The sequence below is a fragment of the Bison bison genome, unplaced genomic scaffold (genome assembly GCF_000754665.1).
Source record: "Bison bison bison isolate TAMUID 2011002044 unplaced genomic scaffold, Bison_UMD1.0 scf7180017864484, whole genome shotgun sequence".
Lineage (NCBI taxonomy): Eukaryota > Metazoa > Chordata > Mammalia > Artiodactyla > Bovidae > Bison > Bison bison.
The window spans coordinates 5,309,154-5,326,824 of NW_011495044.1; the positions used below are offsets into that span (position 1 = coordinate 5,309,154).

At 42.2% G+C, this 17,671-nt stretch overlaps 1 protein-coding gene across 13 annotated transcripts in view; it reads right to left on the bottom strand.

The window, feature by feature from the left end:
• The window catches only part of MACF1 (microtubule-actin crosslinking factor 1), a 342,575-nt gene that overhangs the window by 94,699 nt on the left and 230,205 nt on the right, over window positions 1-17,671 (bottom strand). For all 13 annotated transcript variants that reach the window (XM_010862750.1, XM_010862748.1, XM_010862749.1 and 10 more), the window contains 10 exons: window positions 16,858-17,091; window positions 15,299-15,499; window positions 12,552-13,070; window positions 11,617-11,793; window positions 11,238-11,361; window positions 10,176-10,384; window positions 9,483-9,800; window positions 5,146-5,312; window positions 3,744-3,900; window positions 1,788-1,905 (listed from right to left, as the gene is read on the bottom strand). In XM_010862750.1, the coding sequence (XP_010861052.1) occupies window positions 1,788-1,905; window positions 3,744-3,900; window positions 5,146-5,312; window positions 9,483-9,800; window positions 10,176-10,384; window positions 11,238-11,361; window positions 11,617-11,793; window positions 12,552-13,070; window positions 15,299-15,499; window positions 16,858-17,091 (2,224 nt within the window). The remainder of the gene's footprint in view (window positions 1-1,787; window positions 1,906-3,743; window positions 3,901-5,145; window positions 5,313-9,482; window positions 9,801-10,175; window positions 10,385-11,237; window positions 11,362-11,616; window positions 11,794-12,551; window positions 13,071-15,298; window positions 15,500-16,857; window positions 17,092-17,671) is intronic.

Below are 17,671 nucleotides of genomic sequence, written 5' to 3' on the forward strand. Positions count from 1 at the left end.
AAAATAAAAACAAAAAAAAAAAAAAAAGTACTCAGGGTAGTGATCTTCACACCGGTTTTCAAAATAACTAAAAAGGAGCCTTAGGGACTCTGTAAATGTTTGGTTTACCTTTAAGATTCAGCATATATTTCTAAGTACTTAGAAATGGCAGTAAAACATGCACGTTCTATCATGGTGAACACCACATTAACCCAGTAGATACAGTCAATTATGCTGCTTTTTGGGGAGAATAAAGGAGCTCCTGCACCTCTGTGCATACATTTAACTCCTTTCTGAGGGTCACTGATGGGAAAAATTGTAGTTCTTCTCTAACTCTTTAAAATATTCAATCTGACACATATCCACTCATATACAAAGGAAAACATCTATAGCACATGTGTATTACATAAAATGATAAAAAGGCTCAAAGCAGGCTCTCATCAGGTAGAACTGTGTAATAACAGAACTCAACACTTCATATAGTAAAGTGAACTTTTAAAAACTTTTGCCATCATTTGCAGCTATTTATCTGTGTGAAGTGTATTTTTTTGATACAGTGCAACCAAGAAATAAAAGGAGAAATAACCAAATAATGAAGCAGTCATTCAAACATTCTTTTCTTTCCTTCAAATCTCTATATTTACTAAGACAACCTCACTACTCATTGATGAATTGATGGATCTCATAATATATAAATGCTATAAATTCACTTATAAGGGAAATTTATGCCACCAAAATATTTTTGTTTTATAGAGTATAGTTCTATAGGAGATTTAATTTTTAAATAGATGCAAGTAAAAGAGTTTGAATAGTCACTGATCCATTTCAGGAGTCAGAAAGCATTAGTTCACCAGCAAATCTGTCCCTCCACCTGTTTCTGTATACAAAGTTTTACTAGAACATAGCCACACCCATTCATTTATATATTGTTTATGCCTGCTTTTGTGCTACAATGGCAAAGACATGTAGTGTGACAGAGACCATATGGCCCACAAGCCTAAAATATTTACAGTCCTTTATAGAAAAAGTTTGCTGGGTGATGTCACAAAAGTCACTGAACTTAGAAGTTTAAGTGTTAGAAAATAAAAGTCACCAATTCTCTGAAATGCTATCACTTCTAGTTATTCCAAGACATCTTTAAAACTTTAGGATACAAAAGGAACCTAGCCATTCTCAGGGGGAAAAAAGAAAGCAAACTTCGCTCTTACTATTTAAGGGACTATGGGAGTGCATTAACACAGTCTGGTAATAAAATCTAGGAGATCCCAGTTAACAACCAGCTCACAGTGAGCTGTGAGCTCAGGATGCATTTGTCTGAAAGACTTAATTTGTAGGCAGAGACTATTCATACATCTGGGCACACTCTTTGTATGTACTTCCAATAAGTGTGCCAGTTTCTGGTGTATCAATGCTGATTCCTAAAAACCTAGCCTCTCCCAAGTTATGCTTATACTGCTGATTCCAATTTAAAGTTAATCAATAGCCACGCTATTCACATATTTAGAAGAGGGAAATTCCTCAAGATGGAAAATCCTATTTTAATCCTTCCATGTTCATTTGTCAGTTCTATGTGGGCCAACTAGTCCCTTTACTTTCTCCCATCATGGGAAGAGATTCTGTAGAATGGAGCAATGTTACAAAGCAAAGGGAAAACAGATCAGGTTGAGGGGAAGACTGCCTCCTTTGTGAAGCCTCCTTTGTTCTCATATCCAACCTTGATTCTAACTTTCATTAAACAAGGGGTCATCATCAAAGGCCAAAGGAAAGAATGATGTTTATTCAATACTTTTTCAAGAGCCTGCACTCACCGGTCTTGGCTTGAGAATCAGGTGCTGTGATCTCCATGATGAGATTTTCTAAAGAAGTACCTTTACAATTGATTTCCTCTACCAAAGTCCCCTTACTTGTCCAGTCATCTAGGAGATCCTGTTTAAAGAACAAAATAGCAGAATGTAATATTTGGAGGCTTTTCCTCATAATTATGGACACCTGTTCTACATAAACTCCCCAAAGTTTTGATAAGCATTAAGTAACCATTTTCACTTTTTCAGTCATTTCAAGAACTTGATTTAGCCAGCCAAGGAGAATGATATCCTGGAAGACTCAAGACCTTCTCATTCATTCATTCATTCATTTATCAAGCAAAATAAATTTTGTTTTTGAGCATTTATTATACACCAGGCATCATGCCAAATGCTGGGGATACAAAATAGGATTATGACACAGTTCCTAAACCAACAGCTCAGATTATCAATTATAATGCGATAAGTGATGTTACAGAAATATGGAGAGCCACTAGACTCTAAGCACACAAAAAGAGACACATCTAACTGCCTGAAAGGAGGAAAGCTTGGCATTAAGATAAAGAGTTTGCCAGGTGGACAAAGGGAACGCTATGCATGTAAAGAACAGAAAGGAAATGCTGTTGGAAGGTAAGATGAGGTGCTAGATACTGAGATGTAGAGAAATACCCAGAATCATAGACTACACTTTGCATTTTCAGGGGAACTTTATATTGGGTTTGAAGTCAGAGCTCTAACCATCACAGAAAGCCATTACGAAACAATGACATCTGCTCTAAGACAAAAGTGTCTGGTAATGTAGTCTCTAAGCTGTGAACTGCCTGCTATAGAAGTAGAATTTTACTCCTTTCCCAGAAAGGACACGATCCTAGGCTTCAACCCCTTCCTCTGCACGGAATTCCTACATAGTTTGCTTTTGACTTAAAGCTGCAGAGCAGCAGCAGAGAAAGACACAGAGCCATGAACATCTGGCAAGCTCATGCGCCGAACTTCAAACTTAACCTTGTCAGTTCTTTAATTAGTCACTCTTGATTCCAAAGAGCCACAGTTCTCAAACTGTGCACTGACTCATAGGATATTTTAAATTTTTGAGGGAAAAACAGTGACATCTGTTGGACACCATGTGAACAACTACTGTTAAGCTGTTTGGTTCTGACCACTTAGCAAGTGAGGTTTTTTAGGTTTTGTTTTTTCTGGCCTTGAGGTGCCATGAAAAACGTCTTGAAACACAAAGGGCACCATGAACCAAGAAATCAGGGAACCTCTGTCCTAGGGAACTCTCCACAGCAAATGCTCCTAGCACCCTCTCTGTGAAAACAATCAAACTCTTCTCTTTCATCTATTCAGGATAAATCCTGTTTTACTAAGAAAATAAGGGCAAATGCATGAGAGTTAGGTGGAGGCTGGTTTCAATACAAATAAGAAACATATCAGAGGTGCAAATAGAGCTGATGACAATGAATCAAGATAGCAGAGATTTTGCAGCAGATGGGAGAAAGGTGGATATTACCCTTGTCGGTATCTTCCCACCAACTGACTCTAACTTTCCCTTAATTAGTTATGGAGAAATTCTCTCAATTTTGTGATGACATGTCTGGTCACTTGCTCCCATATAACTGTCTAATTCTCAAACACACGATGAGAGTGTAAGCTTCTCAAGACTGGACTCTGATGACCATCTTTCCTATGACTTACCACAGCATGACAGTCATCCCCCTAAAGAGCTGAAACTTTATAGATATCATTCCCAGATTTTTTTTTTTTAATAGGAATGTTTTGGTACTCAGTGCTTGGACAGGGGTAGGCGGAACTCACATGAAGAGCATGCAGCCACTGCTGTTCTGATACAGATGGATAACTTCGGTTTCTCACACCACTCCCCCACCACAGATTGAAATGAGTACATATAAGCTTCCAAACTGCTGCCTAGCCCGACTCCTGGAGATCCTTTTGTTCACCTACCTTCAGGTGTTCAATCTGCTTTTCCAGCTCTTTAGTACTCATGAAAGTCTCTGCAGGTGGGATACTCCCTTCAGTTTCCTTCAGCCATTTCTGGAAAATCCTAACCAGCTTCCGGAATTCATCTAATTGCTCCTGGCAAGATGACGCATCTTCCTCTCTGTCAAGGGAGACATTTTGTTACTTGCCAGACGAAGCTTTGTAAAGAAGTCAACTTGAACTAAAACTAGGTTCATTCTAGGACTCTAGGCATCAATTTCCTAACAGGGCCTTCCCATCTCATAATCTTTTCCATGGCAGCTCTGGCTAAACAACCACATATTATGTAGGAGAGCATCAAACTGAGGAATCCGTTGCCCTTGTTTGGACATTTCTGGGGAAAGGAGTCTTCAATCTTACTCGAGGCTAAAGTGAAAGTGAGAAAAACTAAAGGCAGCCTGCTATTTAGGTACTGTGATACAATGGAAAGAATGCAGGCTTTGGATCTCAAGTCCAGCTCTGCTACTTTTTAGGTCTTTGACTCTTTTAAGGCCCAATTCACATGCTAATTCCTTTAGCAAGGAAGTTGCCAAAACAAAGGCTCAGAGAAGTTAGGCTAAGCACACCCATGAGTCAAATAAATCAAGGAGAAAGAATTCAATTTTGAAATTAAGTTTTGGAAATGGTCACATCTGTTAGACTTCAGACCAGAGATCCTGGTTCTTCATACAGCTAAAGGCCCTCCGCAGAGGGAAAGAAAGACAAAACCTGCTTGGCCTGTGTCCTATCCCCTTCGCCTGCACTAAATAACCTGCTGCTCACAGTGGTGATTTGAGCAACTGCTTTCCTCTAGTCAAATCGAGATATTTATAGCTAAACCAAGAAAAGTCTTATCAAACTTTTAAACCCACATGAGGCTTTCTGAGGGAATTAGAGCTTTTCAATAGTGAGCCAATAACCTGAAATCAGCCATCTCTGTCACACATTCCCATGTTTGCCTTCAAAGAAGAATCCAGAAACTCCTCCATCATAGCAACTGAAATGTGGTCAAAACCAGCAATGTGAGTGCCAAATAACCTCTAATTACGTCTGTGAATGCTCTTCCATTTTTTCTCATTATTTCTAATCCTACCACAATCCTTCTTGCTGTCTCAGATTTGTTCTGTTTGGTCCATGTGACTTGGGCTTTCCCTCGTACAGAGGGGGAAGTGAGCCCCATTACTGAGAACGAATTCACTATTTACTAACAGAAAGACCACTAAGTATTACGTAGACTGAGTAGCTTTGTCTCAAAGAGGCATTTTCCAATCCTTTACAGCTCAGTATCAGAATTTTGATGCTATCTTTGCTGGTAAAGGAGAAGTCATTTCATTCAACAGCAAGAACAAATTAGCTCCATGACACTGATACACATATGAAAACTCACCTTTCTTTAATTGTCTTCTGTAGCTCTGAGAAGTCCTTTTTGAGGTTCTGCACCCTGTGTTGGTGCTGGGACAGGTCCAGAGCAAAGCCACAGGAGCTCAGGTCAGTGACTAGGTGCTCAAGAGTATCCAGATTCTCCTGTTGGTCTTCCATTTCCAAATTGAGCTCCTGTCAAGCAAACAGGAACTGTATTCAGTCCTCTGATCTTTATAAATACTTAAGACTCTAAAAGAATGAAAGGTATCTAGATTAAAGCTGGGATACATTCTCTCTAATCTGTAGAAAAAGAGGGAACAAGGACTTCCCTGGTGGTCCAGTGGCTGGGAATCACTTGCCAATGCAGGAGGCATGGGTTTGATCCCTGATTTGGGAAGATTCCACATGCCCAAGGGCAACTAAGCCCATGTGCCACAACTACTGAGCCTGTGCTCTAGAGCCCTTGACAATTGCAACTACTGAGCCCGTGCACCCTAGGGCCCATGCTCTCAACAAGAGAAGACGGCACAGTGAGAAACCCATGCACCGCAACTAGAGAGTAGCCCTCACTTGCTGCCACTAGAGAAAGCCCACATGCCGCAGTGAAGCCCTAGGACAGTCAAAAATAAAAACATTGAAGAAAAGAAAAAGAGGGAACAAGAATTGAGCATTTCACTGTGTTGACTGCTAGATCAAAACATAAAATATGTAGGATTTCTCCAATCCACTTGAGAGCGGCTGGAAATCAGAGAGAAGCCTCGTCTCCTTTAAACAAATCTTTGAAGAATCCAGAGGCAGCATGACAGAATAAAAAGAATATAAGTTTCTGGTGTAGAAAAGATGTGAAATTCAATCATGGCTGTGTCACTTACTAGTCTATGATCTTAAGCTATTAAACTTCTCTAAGCTTTCATAGTCTGTCTATTCTTTAAAACAGGTAAATAAACTCTTTACTGTTATTTAACACTGTATTGAAGATATTGGCCAATGCAATTGGGTAAGAAAACACATTTTGTGGCATAATCATTTGAAAAGAAGAGATAAAACTATATTTGCAGATTACATGAAAGTATATTTGTAAAATCTCAGAGAATCAACAATATAACCAGAGTGAAAAGTGAAGTAATCCAAAAAGGGAGAAGAATATAAACTCAACATATTAAAATCAAGAATAACACAATAGCAGCATAAAAGGTACAATTTTAGGAATCAACTAATAAGAAATGTACAGAACCTTTACAAATAAAACTTTAAAACATGTCTGAATGACATGAAAGCCGACCTGTAAAAATGGAAAAATGTCCATAAAGACGTGTGTATGTGTATGTGTGTACGTATGCACACACATGCTGTGAATAAGTGAAGTAATGTGACCTGAATAAAATGTGACCAACATTTTCCTCTAAGACTGATAAAGTTGATCCAAGTGTTCACATGGAAAAATAAACGTACAATTATAGCTATGAAAAATCCTAAAAAAGAAAAACATGGGGGAGATCAGCCTTACCAGATAGTAAAACATACCATAAATCCTCTAGAATGTTAACAGAAAGACCAGTGAAATAGAATAGAAAATCAAGAAACAGACTTGAATACATATGACATTTTGTATATGATAAAGACAGATTCTCAAATTACTGGGGTAAATACAGATTTTTCAAATAAATGACATGGGGAACAACTAGATAGAAATTTGGGAAAACATAAACTTGAATTCATACTTCATATATACTTCAGAATAAACTTGAATTGTTAAAGTATTAGAATTTTAAAAAGAGAGGAGAAAAAAAGAAACCATGGAGGTACAGTTCATCATAACCTGAATATGGCAAAAGGCTTTCAAACTATGACTAAAAATACATCTTCAATGAAAGAGTGATACCTCTAGTCTCAAACTATCCTATAAAGTTACTACAACTATACTACAAAGTCATCAAAACACTATGGTACTGGCGCACACACACACAAAGACATATACATCAACGGAACACTACAGAAAGCCCAGAATATACACGGATAAAGAAGATGTGATACACACACACAAACACACTCAGAGGAATGTTACTCAGCCACAAAGCATGAAATCTTGCCATTTGTGACAACATGGATATATCTAGAGTGTATGATGCTAAAGGAAATAAAGCGGATGGAGAAAGACAAATACTGTTGATCTCATTTATACGTGAAATCTCAAAAACAAAACAAGGGAACAAACAAAAATGAAAACAGATTCATAAATACAAACAGGTGGTTGTTAGAGGGAAGAAGGGTGGGAGAATGGCAGAAACAGGTGAAGAGAATTAAGAGGCGTAAACTTCTAGTAATAAAATAAATTTAAATCACAGGGATATAACATATAGCATAAGGAATATGGTCGATGACACTGCAATAACTCTGAGTGGGGACAGATGTTTACTAGCCCTATCATGGTAATCATTTCATACTGTATTGAAACGTTGAGCCACTATGTTGAACACTTGAAACTAACATAATACTGTATGTCAACTATATTATTTCAATTAAAAAAAACGGATAAAATCTACTGTGTAAAAATTTAACAAAAAATTTTACATGAGCAAAAAACATCCTAAGGAAAGACAAAAGACAACTGTGAGAAAGTACGGCACAAATGAACTTACCTACAAAACAGAAAAGACTCACAGACACAGAGCACAGACTTGTGGTTGCCAAGGGGACGTGGGGTGGGGGAGGGAAGGCCTGGGAGCCTGGGATTAGCAGATGCGAACTATCACATGTAGAATGGACAGGCAACAAGGCCCCACTGTACAGCGCAGGGAACTAGATTCCATATCCTGTGATAAGCCGTAATAGATATTAAAAAGAGAACGTCTATAACCAAGTCTCTCTGCTGTGTAGCCGAGACTGGCACAACGTTGTAAATCAACTATATTTCAATTAAAAAATTAAAAATTAAATAAAAATAGATCACAAAAAAAGAGAGAGAGAGAGAAAGATTTCCTAATCCTACCCACTGAAAGGACCTAGAAGCATTGGCATCCTGGTGGCTCATGCAGTATCTGGATTTTGATGTCTAAATATAATTCTCCAGTAAAAACAGGCTTCCTTGGAGAAATAGGTGATTTCAGGTATGGGACAGGGAAATTACAAGGTGACCATACACACTGTGCCAGAAAGTAAGACAGTACTAATATACTGGTGGGGACATGTCAGAAAGATACCAGGAGACAGCCTAAAGGGGCTCTCATTGACCAAAAATGGGAAATTGCTTGAATATAAAAAAGAACAATAATGATGAGTATGGGACCCCATAGTGACACTCTTTTATACATTTATAAAGAGAAAGAAAACAGCAATTGGTAGATCGAGATGAAAAGTATGCAAGTGTTTATTGTACTATTCCTTTTACTTTTCTAGAAATTGAAAAATTTTCAAAACAAAAAGCAAAAAGTGAGGAGAGCAAACCAAACAAAACAATGAGCTCACAGTACAGTATGGAAAAGGTTACATAGCTGGATAAACCCAAGGTAGTGATGCGGACATATGGCAACGCTAAGGTAGTACAGGTGGTAGGTGGGCAGCTGCAGCCATTCTGGAGCTCAAGTTAGCCACTACTTGATCAAATTAAGTGCAGGCATATACTGTGATCCAGCAATTCTACTCCTAGATACACATCTGTATCTGTGGAAGGTAGTATTTTCAGCTCTGCCTACTAGCTGTATGGTAGGATTACACTTCTCTACCCACTTTGAAAGTCAGGTATGATCGTGTGAAACTTGCTTTGACTAATAAAATGTAAATGGATATGGTATGTGCTCTGAAACTCCAGTACTTTGGCCACCTCATTCGAAGAGTTGACTCATTGGAAAAGACTCTGATGCTGGGAGGGATTGGGGGCAGGAGAAGAAGGGGATGACAGAGGATGAGATGGCTGGATGGCATCACCGACTCGATGGACGTGAGTCTCAGTGAACTCCGGGAGATGGTGATGGACAGGGAGGCCTGGCGTGCTGCGATTCATGGGGTCGCAAAGAGTCGGACACGACTGAGCGACTGATCTGATCTGATCTTCCCCTTGCAGTAGTAATCATGAAAACATATGTCAGGATGAAGTTTCCATCAACTTGAAAGACTGAATGATTATGGTGAGCTAAGTATCCCTGCTGATCTGGGCTGAACACATGCTATGAGTGAAAAATAAAGCTAGGCTGTGTTTTTTAAAACTGAACAAACAATATGAAGTTTACAGGATAGCTGTGAGAATTCTTTTAGACAGTACAGGTCAAGTTTCCAGTATACTGACTAACATGTGCTTAGTAAACATTTGTTTTTCCTTGCCCTTCCTTCCCCTTTATTCCACCAATCTGGCAGATAAAGTCTCACCTGAATCTGTTGGAAGAAATGTGCAATATCCTGATCTGGCTGATTCCCAGAGGCCAGCAGCCGACTTTTGTTTTCCATGAATTGCTGCAGCTTCTCAGAGAGATGTTCAAACATCTCTGCCTGGGGCAGAAGCTTCTTTAGGGAGCTCTCCTTTTCTTGCTGCTGTAGACAGAGCTGTTCGAAGCGCTGGCTCACCTCAGCCAGTTTGCCCTGCAGCACAGCGGCCGTGGTGCTGTCTGCTGTCTCCATGAATTGGGTCACCATATCACGGGTGGCCTCCAAGCTGCTCTTCTGCCGAGCAATGTCCTGCTTCAATTTCTGTCATCAAGAGCATATCTGTCAGCTCCTGGCTCACTTATTCTGGGACATCTGAGCCACAGACTAATAAACTTCTAGTAACCACATGCTCACCTCCTCAGGCTTGAAGGACTGCAACTGAACCTTCAGAACATCATCGATACCCTTTCTTCTCCACCCCAGGCCACCGATGACTTTGCTATTACCACTCTCCCTCAAGTTTACCAATGGTTTGGAAATTGAGCGGACATACCTTTGCATTGATTAGCCATCATCTCTAAGTCTATTAGAATACTCATGGAAATACATTCTTTTCCTGATACTTTTCCAAAACGATGCCACTATGGTAGGTGGCAAATATACCCTCTCTGCTGACTCCTGGGGCACAAGTCTCACCATGTTAGTGGCCAGGGCCTCCTGGACGACTCCTGATGACAGCGACACCACCTGCTCCTCTTCCAGGTTATTTTCCACTTCTCTGATGGACTGCAACAAGCTGTCCAGGCTTTCCTGGACACTCTGAGACTGGGCAATTGCCTTCTGCAGCAGAGCAGAGCGCTCCGCCAGGCTGCTGGAGAGGTGTTGGAAATGGCTGAGTATGGAATCTGGAAAATCAAGGCCATGACAAGAAAAAGTGGAGACAACTTTTCTGTTGCACTTTTTAAAAAATGTATTTAAATTGTACATGTTAGTTATTATAACAATGGACATCAAGGCAAACAGAATAAGCTGAAATACATCACTATTTGAACCAAACTCAATAAGCATTGTATATTTAGCACCTACTAAGTGCCAAAAATTGTGCTCAGTGCTGAGGACTAAAGATTATTATGATAAAGTCCCTGCCTTCCACAAACCTTAAAACTCTAAAAGAGAGTGTAGGTAGTGGAAGGCATATCAATTAACCATAAAAATAAAATCACAAGTGCTATATTGGTACTAGGAGTACTGTACTAGAGAAGCCAGAAGGAAAAGTTATTTATCTTTTACTTCTTGGGGGTGGGGGTCGGGGTGGTGACAGGAGTTTACCAAGGAAGAAACTTCCTGGTTACATCTAGAAGCAGGAGCAAGATTTCATCATGCACAGTAAGCACCCGTCCACGGGATTTTCCAGGCAAGAGTACTGGAGTGGGGTGCCATCGCCTTCTCCATGATAAATGTTAGCAGCTGAGAAACAGGACAAACTTCAGGAGGAAAGCAACGAGGAAATGACTAGCTCATTTGGGAAAGGAAGGAAGTCGGGTGTGGTAGGAAGGCGAGTGTCTGCGGAAAAAGGGGTGAAGCCGGGCCACGAAGGCCTCCTATGGTGTGAGATTCAAGTTCATTAGAGGGTTAGCTCTTTGTGCTTGGATCCGCAGCTCCTCACCAGCAGCACAGATGCTTGTACACAGCGGTGTGAGATACCACAGAACAGAGGGGAACCCTTGGTGGTAGGGGAGCGCTCTGGCCATTTCATACCTGTAGTTTCTTGAACATGCTTGCGGTCGGGGGCTGGCTCCCCTTCAATTTCCATGAGGTCATGAGCTACTTTTTGGAGTTTTTCTACAGGTACTTGGTGCTCAGCCAATTCCTCCTGCAACTGCTGCTTGTCCATGAAAAAGGACAAAAGAAAACCATTAGAGTGAAGTAATCAAAGCTGGTTTCTAGGGATCAAGAGCTACTGGGCAGCTATGTAGAATAATTCTGTTTATCCACAGCCACAGATGTCAGAATATAGTGTTCAGGAATCAGATATTGTCCAAGGCATCCCGACCCCTGCCTTTCACCTCTGCAAGCACTTGCTTTGCTTTGCGGGTGCTCTGAGCTGTGGGGAACAAGAGCCCGTGCCCTGGCTCACCTTTGTGGTTGCAAACTGCTGTTGCAGGACCCCCGGGTCAGAGGCAACCGTGTCTGAGAGGAGCTTCTTCACACTGGCCTCGCAAGCTTTCATCCAGGCCTGCAGGCTGTCAGCGCTGCTCTGAAACTGCTGATACTGGCCTAGCAGCATGTTCAGGTGAGTGCCCAGGCGTGTACACTGTGCCAGAGAAAGAAGGGAAAGCAGACCAAAGCAGGTCAGGCCAGGGGCAGCAGCCTCCCAGGCAAGTCCAAAGAGGCCTGCCTGTGCTCCAGGGACCTGACTGTGACTGCAGGTAAGGACAGGTGAGCCTCCCAGGTAGACGGGAGCAACCATTTTCTACAAATGGGTCCTGATTGTTTGACCCATACTATCCACCCCAACTTTACTATATACCGGGGAAGACACAGTGAGTTGTATGACAGGCTACTGATGAAATACACATCAAGCTGCAGGCAAAGGTGGGGCTCAAAGGTACAAAACATTTTCCCTTTGGGAGCATTGAAGATGTTGGCAAAAACATAAGACAGGTAAAAAGAACTAAGTGGATTCTGTATCTTAGGAGCTAAAGGAAGTTCTTTGATAGGGCGGAAGATGAAGCTTTACCCTAAATGTTGTGTCCAGGAATGAAGACTATATATTTGGTTTAAGTTTCCCTGTGCTCTGTCTCTTGGGAGTCAACGCCTGCTGGTCAAAATACAGGGAGGCGATCACTCCCACCTTCACCACTGGAGTGAGACATACCCCTAGCTCAGGTCGAGCATAAGCCCCTGGGCTTCCACGTTTTTTTTTTCCCCAGAGGCTCATAAAGATGTTCTGCAAGTCCACTTGCTCACTGTGTCCTGAGGTTCTTACTGTAAGCTGCAGAAACCACCCACGGCTGTGTGAGGGCTGCCAGGACTGCTGCACCAGGGGGCCGCCAGATGCCTCGCCCATACCTCTGCATGGAGAGTGCTGTATCTTTCTGTCGCGTCTTTCAGCTTGGCCTTCACTAAGGTTCCGGTTGCTGACGCTTCCCTGCCATCATCGAGGCTGTTTCCTGTGTCCAAGACCTTCTGTCCTGAGATCGTCACAAACCGCAGGTCTCCTTTGTGGGAAATGACATCCTCCGAGAAGCTCCCCTGCCGCTTCAGCAGGGCGGGAAGGGCCTCGGGGCTGCTGCCTCCCTGATGCATGCTCTCCAGCTCTTTCTCAGATCGCTCCAGCCAGTTCTCAAACTCCCGATGGTCCTGCAGAAACTTCTGCAGCTCGTCCCGCAGTGTTTGCACCTGCTTCAGTTCTGCCTCCGACTGGGCCAGGGAAGTCGCATACTGCTCCTTCAGCTCTCCGAGCTTCTCTTGCAACAGCTGTTGCTCCTCGGGTGTGAGGCTGTGGCCGTACTGGTCCAGGAAGGCCTGGGCTGACTGCGTAGCCAGGATGAAATTCTGCTGCTGAGACAGCAATTCTTGGTGACGAGCCTGGCAAAAAAAATCCCCCCAAACAAAGGACTATCAGTAGGGATACCACAATGACTTGGTTATGTCTACAGCCGGAAGTAGGGAGAGATCTCAATAGGCCACTTTTCCAGCTGCTCAGATATCACCAGTCTCTCTGAATTGCTAGGTATTATGCCATATGCTAATCCCAGGTGAACGGATTTCCCTAGGATCTGACAGCTATCGCGTGTTATCTCATCCGACTTGCGCCACCATCTGTAGTGCAGGTGGACCATATAATTCCCGTATCAAAGAGGGGATGAGTGAGTGCCAAAAAGGTGTTGTATGTCTTAACAGAGGCCATGTAGATAATCATGGGACAAACTGTGACTAGAACTGGAGTCTCTTCCCTAAACTACCCCAGGTCAAAGAGACGGTACAAGTGGCCAACAAAACTACCCACACTGATGGAAGGAGTGAACAGTCTTCACAAGTCATACATGTGACAGCATAAAACAGGTCATCTGCAAATGCTAAGCTGTGAAACATGTCACTCACATATCCTTGAAGAGTGTTCCTACTAGAAAATATCTTGGGAAACTAGTTTCTCAGATAAGCAATTTGCATATTAGTAAGCATAAACTGCCCTTCTGCGTGGTACAGACGGTACAGGGAGTCTGCACTTGTGTGTGCTCTGTTTACGTGTGGGTGCGTGGACCCTTCTATTTAAGAAAGGGAACATAGGTTCTTTGAGGACAGTTGTGGCTGCTTTGTTTTGTTCCTAAAATGTTCTTGCCGAGGCTAACAGAAGACAGTGGGTGCTTAGGAAGTGTTCTTGACTATCTGTACCTTGAATGCATCTCCCTAGAGAAGGACAGTGGCAACCTGATGGCTTCAGCTTCTGATGCCATCTCAGGGAAGCTGGGGTGACAAATGTATCTGGCTGAAAGAGAAGGAGGGGCAGCACTACAGCTTGTCTGTGTACCACAAGATGTCCCCACGCTCATCCACCCAAGGTAAGGTGGCTCCCTTCCCAGCTAGGATGGAGCTGCCAGCAGGCAGGATCAGGGAGCCCCTGTGACAGCAGCACCATTTCTGCTCTGTGCTAAGACTGCCACGGCTTTAGGGTACACACTGCAGCGGATCTGCCAAGCGCAGGAAATAGGTTGCAAGAGGCAGAAATTCTGTGAATACAAAGTAAGGCAATGGCCCACACAGGCTGTTCAACAGAAGCATTCCAGCTAAGCCAATTTTATTTGCTATAAAGGTGTCACTACTAACACATGGGACCCATGTGTTTTCTAAGTTCCCTAAATATATAATAGTCTTTTCATCATGCACTATAATATGCCTGCATATGCCAGTTAATATCTTGGAGGTGATGGATCTGGTTGGTTTACTGGTTTATCTCCAATGCCTGTCATACAGTGGGTTCTCGATAATTGCTAAAGGAATAAATGGGTAGAGAAAAGTAAGAAATGATTTCTTGAGAGGATCAGGGAACCATTAAAAGAGTTAAGCAGAAAGACAGCATTTAAGAAAGCTCACTAAAAAAAAAAAAAAAAAAAAGCTCACTTAGTAGTGTGGGAATGGACTTGAGGGTAAAAGTCAAGAGGCAAGGAAACCAATAGAAGCTACTGTAACACAAGGGAAAGCTGATAGTAGTCTGAACTGTAATAATACCTCGATGGAGATAAAAAGTGTGATGTCTTTGAGAGATACAAGAAGCACGGGATTGATGACTGATTCAAAATGGGAGAGGGAGGGAGGGGAAGGAATCTAGGGTGATATTTTAGTTGGGCAAGTCAGTGGGAATTTAGGAAGAACATTTGGGGGAGAGGTACTTTAGAAAACAGGAGGTCCATTTCTCAGGTTGAGGTGCTTGTGGTTCCAAGCTGCAGAGAGAAGGATTTATATACTCAAGACAGGCATTCAGGCTCAAGACAAATAAATACATGGAGATCACTAGTAACAGGAAGTGAAGTGTCATGGGTGGATGAGATTACCTAAGGAAAGTATATTCTAAATGATTAAGATGAGACCTAGGCTACAACTTGGAAGTGCATCAGTGTGTTTCAGAAGCTGGCCAGAGCAAAGGGAGAATTATCAGGGAAGACAGTGCTATGGAAACAAGGGGGGAACTATTTCCAGGGGAGTGGTCAAGGGTGTTAAGGCTGCTGAGAAATCAGAGATATGAACTGAGAAGTTCTCACTGGACTTAGGGCAGGACAGATTCACCCAGCATTGTGAGAACAAGCTAACGTGCTCACCTTCAACTTCTCACACTGCTTGTCCAGCTTCTCTGGGGCTTCATTCAGCCCAGCGTGACCATCAGTGGTATCCAAGGCTCCTTTCTCCAGGTTGCCTGAGAGCTGCTCCATCTGTCCTTCCGATGATCCCACTGAGGTCACCCAGTCCAAGAGAGCATCGATCTTCCTCCTGTTCTCTGCCAGTTCCTTTGCTGCTTTACTCTGAAAGCCACAGGGGGAGTCTAGTGAGAAGGCCTTAAATACTCAGCTACCATATGACCAAAGGTTAAGTAAAGGGAAAGATGTTTAGGTCAAAAAAAAAGAGAGAGAGAGAAACTTTAAGGCTGGGTATAAACAGTCTTTGCACCCACAAAGAAAAACAAGCATCTTCTTTCTAACTCTGTTGAAAAATAATCACTTAAAATGACCCTAAATTTGATCTATATCTCATCACTTTTAACAAAGGATTCGAATCCCAGGATTTGAAAAGGCTCTATTAAGTGGTGATTTTGTCCTGGCAACCCTCCAGGTTTTACAGAATCCTTGCTAGGTATGCAGAAGTTATACACTAGCTTGGTAGGATTAAAAAAATAGCACAATTACACTCAATTACCTGGCAGCTTGTCCTTAAAGAAATCACAGACCATTCCCATCCTTTTCCTCTGCCAAGCAGAGCACTGAATTCTGAAACTTGCCTCTCAAATTCTATTTTCTGAATCTTCAGTATTTTATTAATAAAACAGGTTATGCTAAGTGATATGTACATGTATTTCAGAATTCATCTTCAGGTAACACACTTCTCTTTTCCACATTCTCTACCGCCCTCATTAGTGTACAAGTTCACAGCCAGACAAAGAACTCTAATTCAGTTTGCCAGTGGGGTGCAGAAGACCATGAGATTTCACCTTCTGTTTAGTTTATCCCAGTGCCATGATTTCCCACTGAAACTGTAATGGCAGCTTGAGGAGAACTTGAAGCCCATTAAGACTGCCCAGGTGTCTTCATTAGCACCCTTGGATCACCAGGCTGCTGCTGCTGCTGCTAAGTCGCTTCAGTCGTGTCCGACTCTGTGCGACCCCATGGACTGCAGCCCACCAGGCTCCCCCGTCCCTGGGATTCTCCAGGCAAGAACACTGGAGTGGGTTGCCATTTCCTTCTCCAATGCATGAAAGTGAAAAGGGAAAGTGAAGTTGCTCAGTTGTGTCCAACTTAGCGACCCCATGGACTGCAGCCTACCAGGCTCCTCTGTCCATGGGGTTTTCCAGGCAAGAGTACTGGAGTGGGGTGCCATTGCCTTCTCTGGATCACTAGTCTAGATTCATGTTAAAAATATGCCCTGTGCTTTTTCCCCAAAGATGATGATGATGGTGACGGTGATTTGGAATATGAGCTTTTAATCAATTATTCCTGACTTAAAGTCCTTCAGAATGTTTCTTATAAAAATAAATATCAACTCATAGATCAGCTCCTGAATGAGCCCTTTTCCTCAATCCTATGCTCTCTTGAAGGCCATCAGCTTTTATTTGTGTAGGTACCAAATGTTTTTTGAAAAATACCAAGCATCATAGCAGTCTGGTTACCTTTTCAGTCTCCTGCTGTAAGGCTGAGGTTACCACTTCCTCCAGCTCCTTCTGGGCCAGCTTTGTCCTTTCCTGGAGAGCTTCATACTGCTCCTTAGCCTGATGAAGTTTCTCCTGGAGAGCTGTCAGCTCATCGGGACTCAATTTAGTCTGGTTCTCTTCCAGGAACCCTTCAGTGTCTTTGACAACACTGGCAAATGAGGTAGCGTGATTCTGAATGTCATCCTGTAAATCCTTAACACACAAAAACAGGATAGCAGAGGCTTCAACTTTAGCACTTCTAAGACCTCTCAACAGCATGAAGATGGAATGACTAGAATGACATTATCTGCAATGGACATATGTCCCTGACTATAATTTGCTCAGGTTTATGCCTAAACCAATGCAGATAATAAAATTTTCAATGCTTTTTAATTAAGCAGCTTCTAAAAATATTTAATTTTTTAAGAAAAATTTAAATTTCTAAGAAGATATTTAGTGAAGATATAAAAGGAAAAGGCCCACAAATACGATTTTTGTTTTGCAATGACTTATCCTTAAAGAGATCATTCTTCTGTAAAGCAGAGCTGACAATGGGACTCTAACAGTGTTGAGACCTGGCTGGTCCTTTGTAAGTCTCTTAGTTATCACTCCTGAACCCTCATGTAGCCTACAAGACCCAGCGTGATCTGGGTCCTGCCTCCTCCTCAGGCTTATCGTTCACTAATCTTCCTTTTGTTCTTTGCAGTACAGTCAAACTAGCTTTTTTCCAATTCTTAAGTACTGTGCTTGATTGCAATTCCACCTTAGATGGATGTGCAGGCGTCTGCCTGGC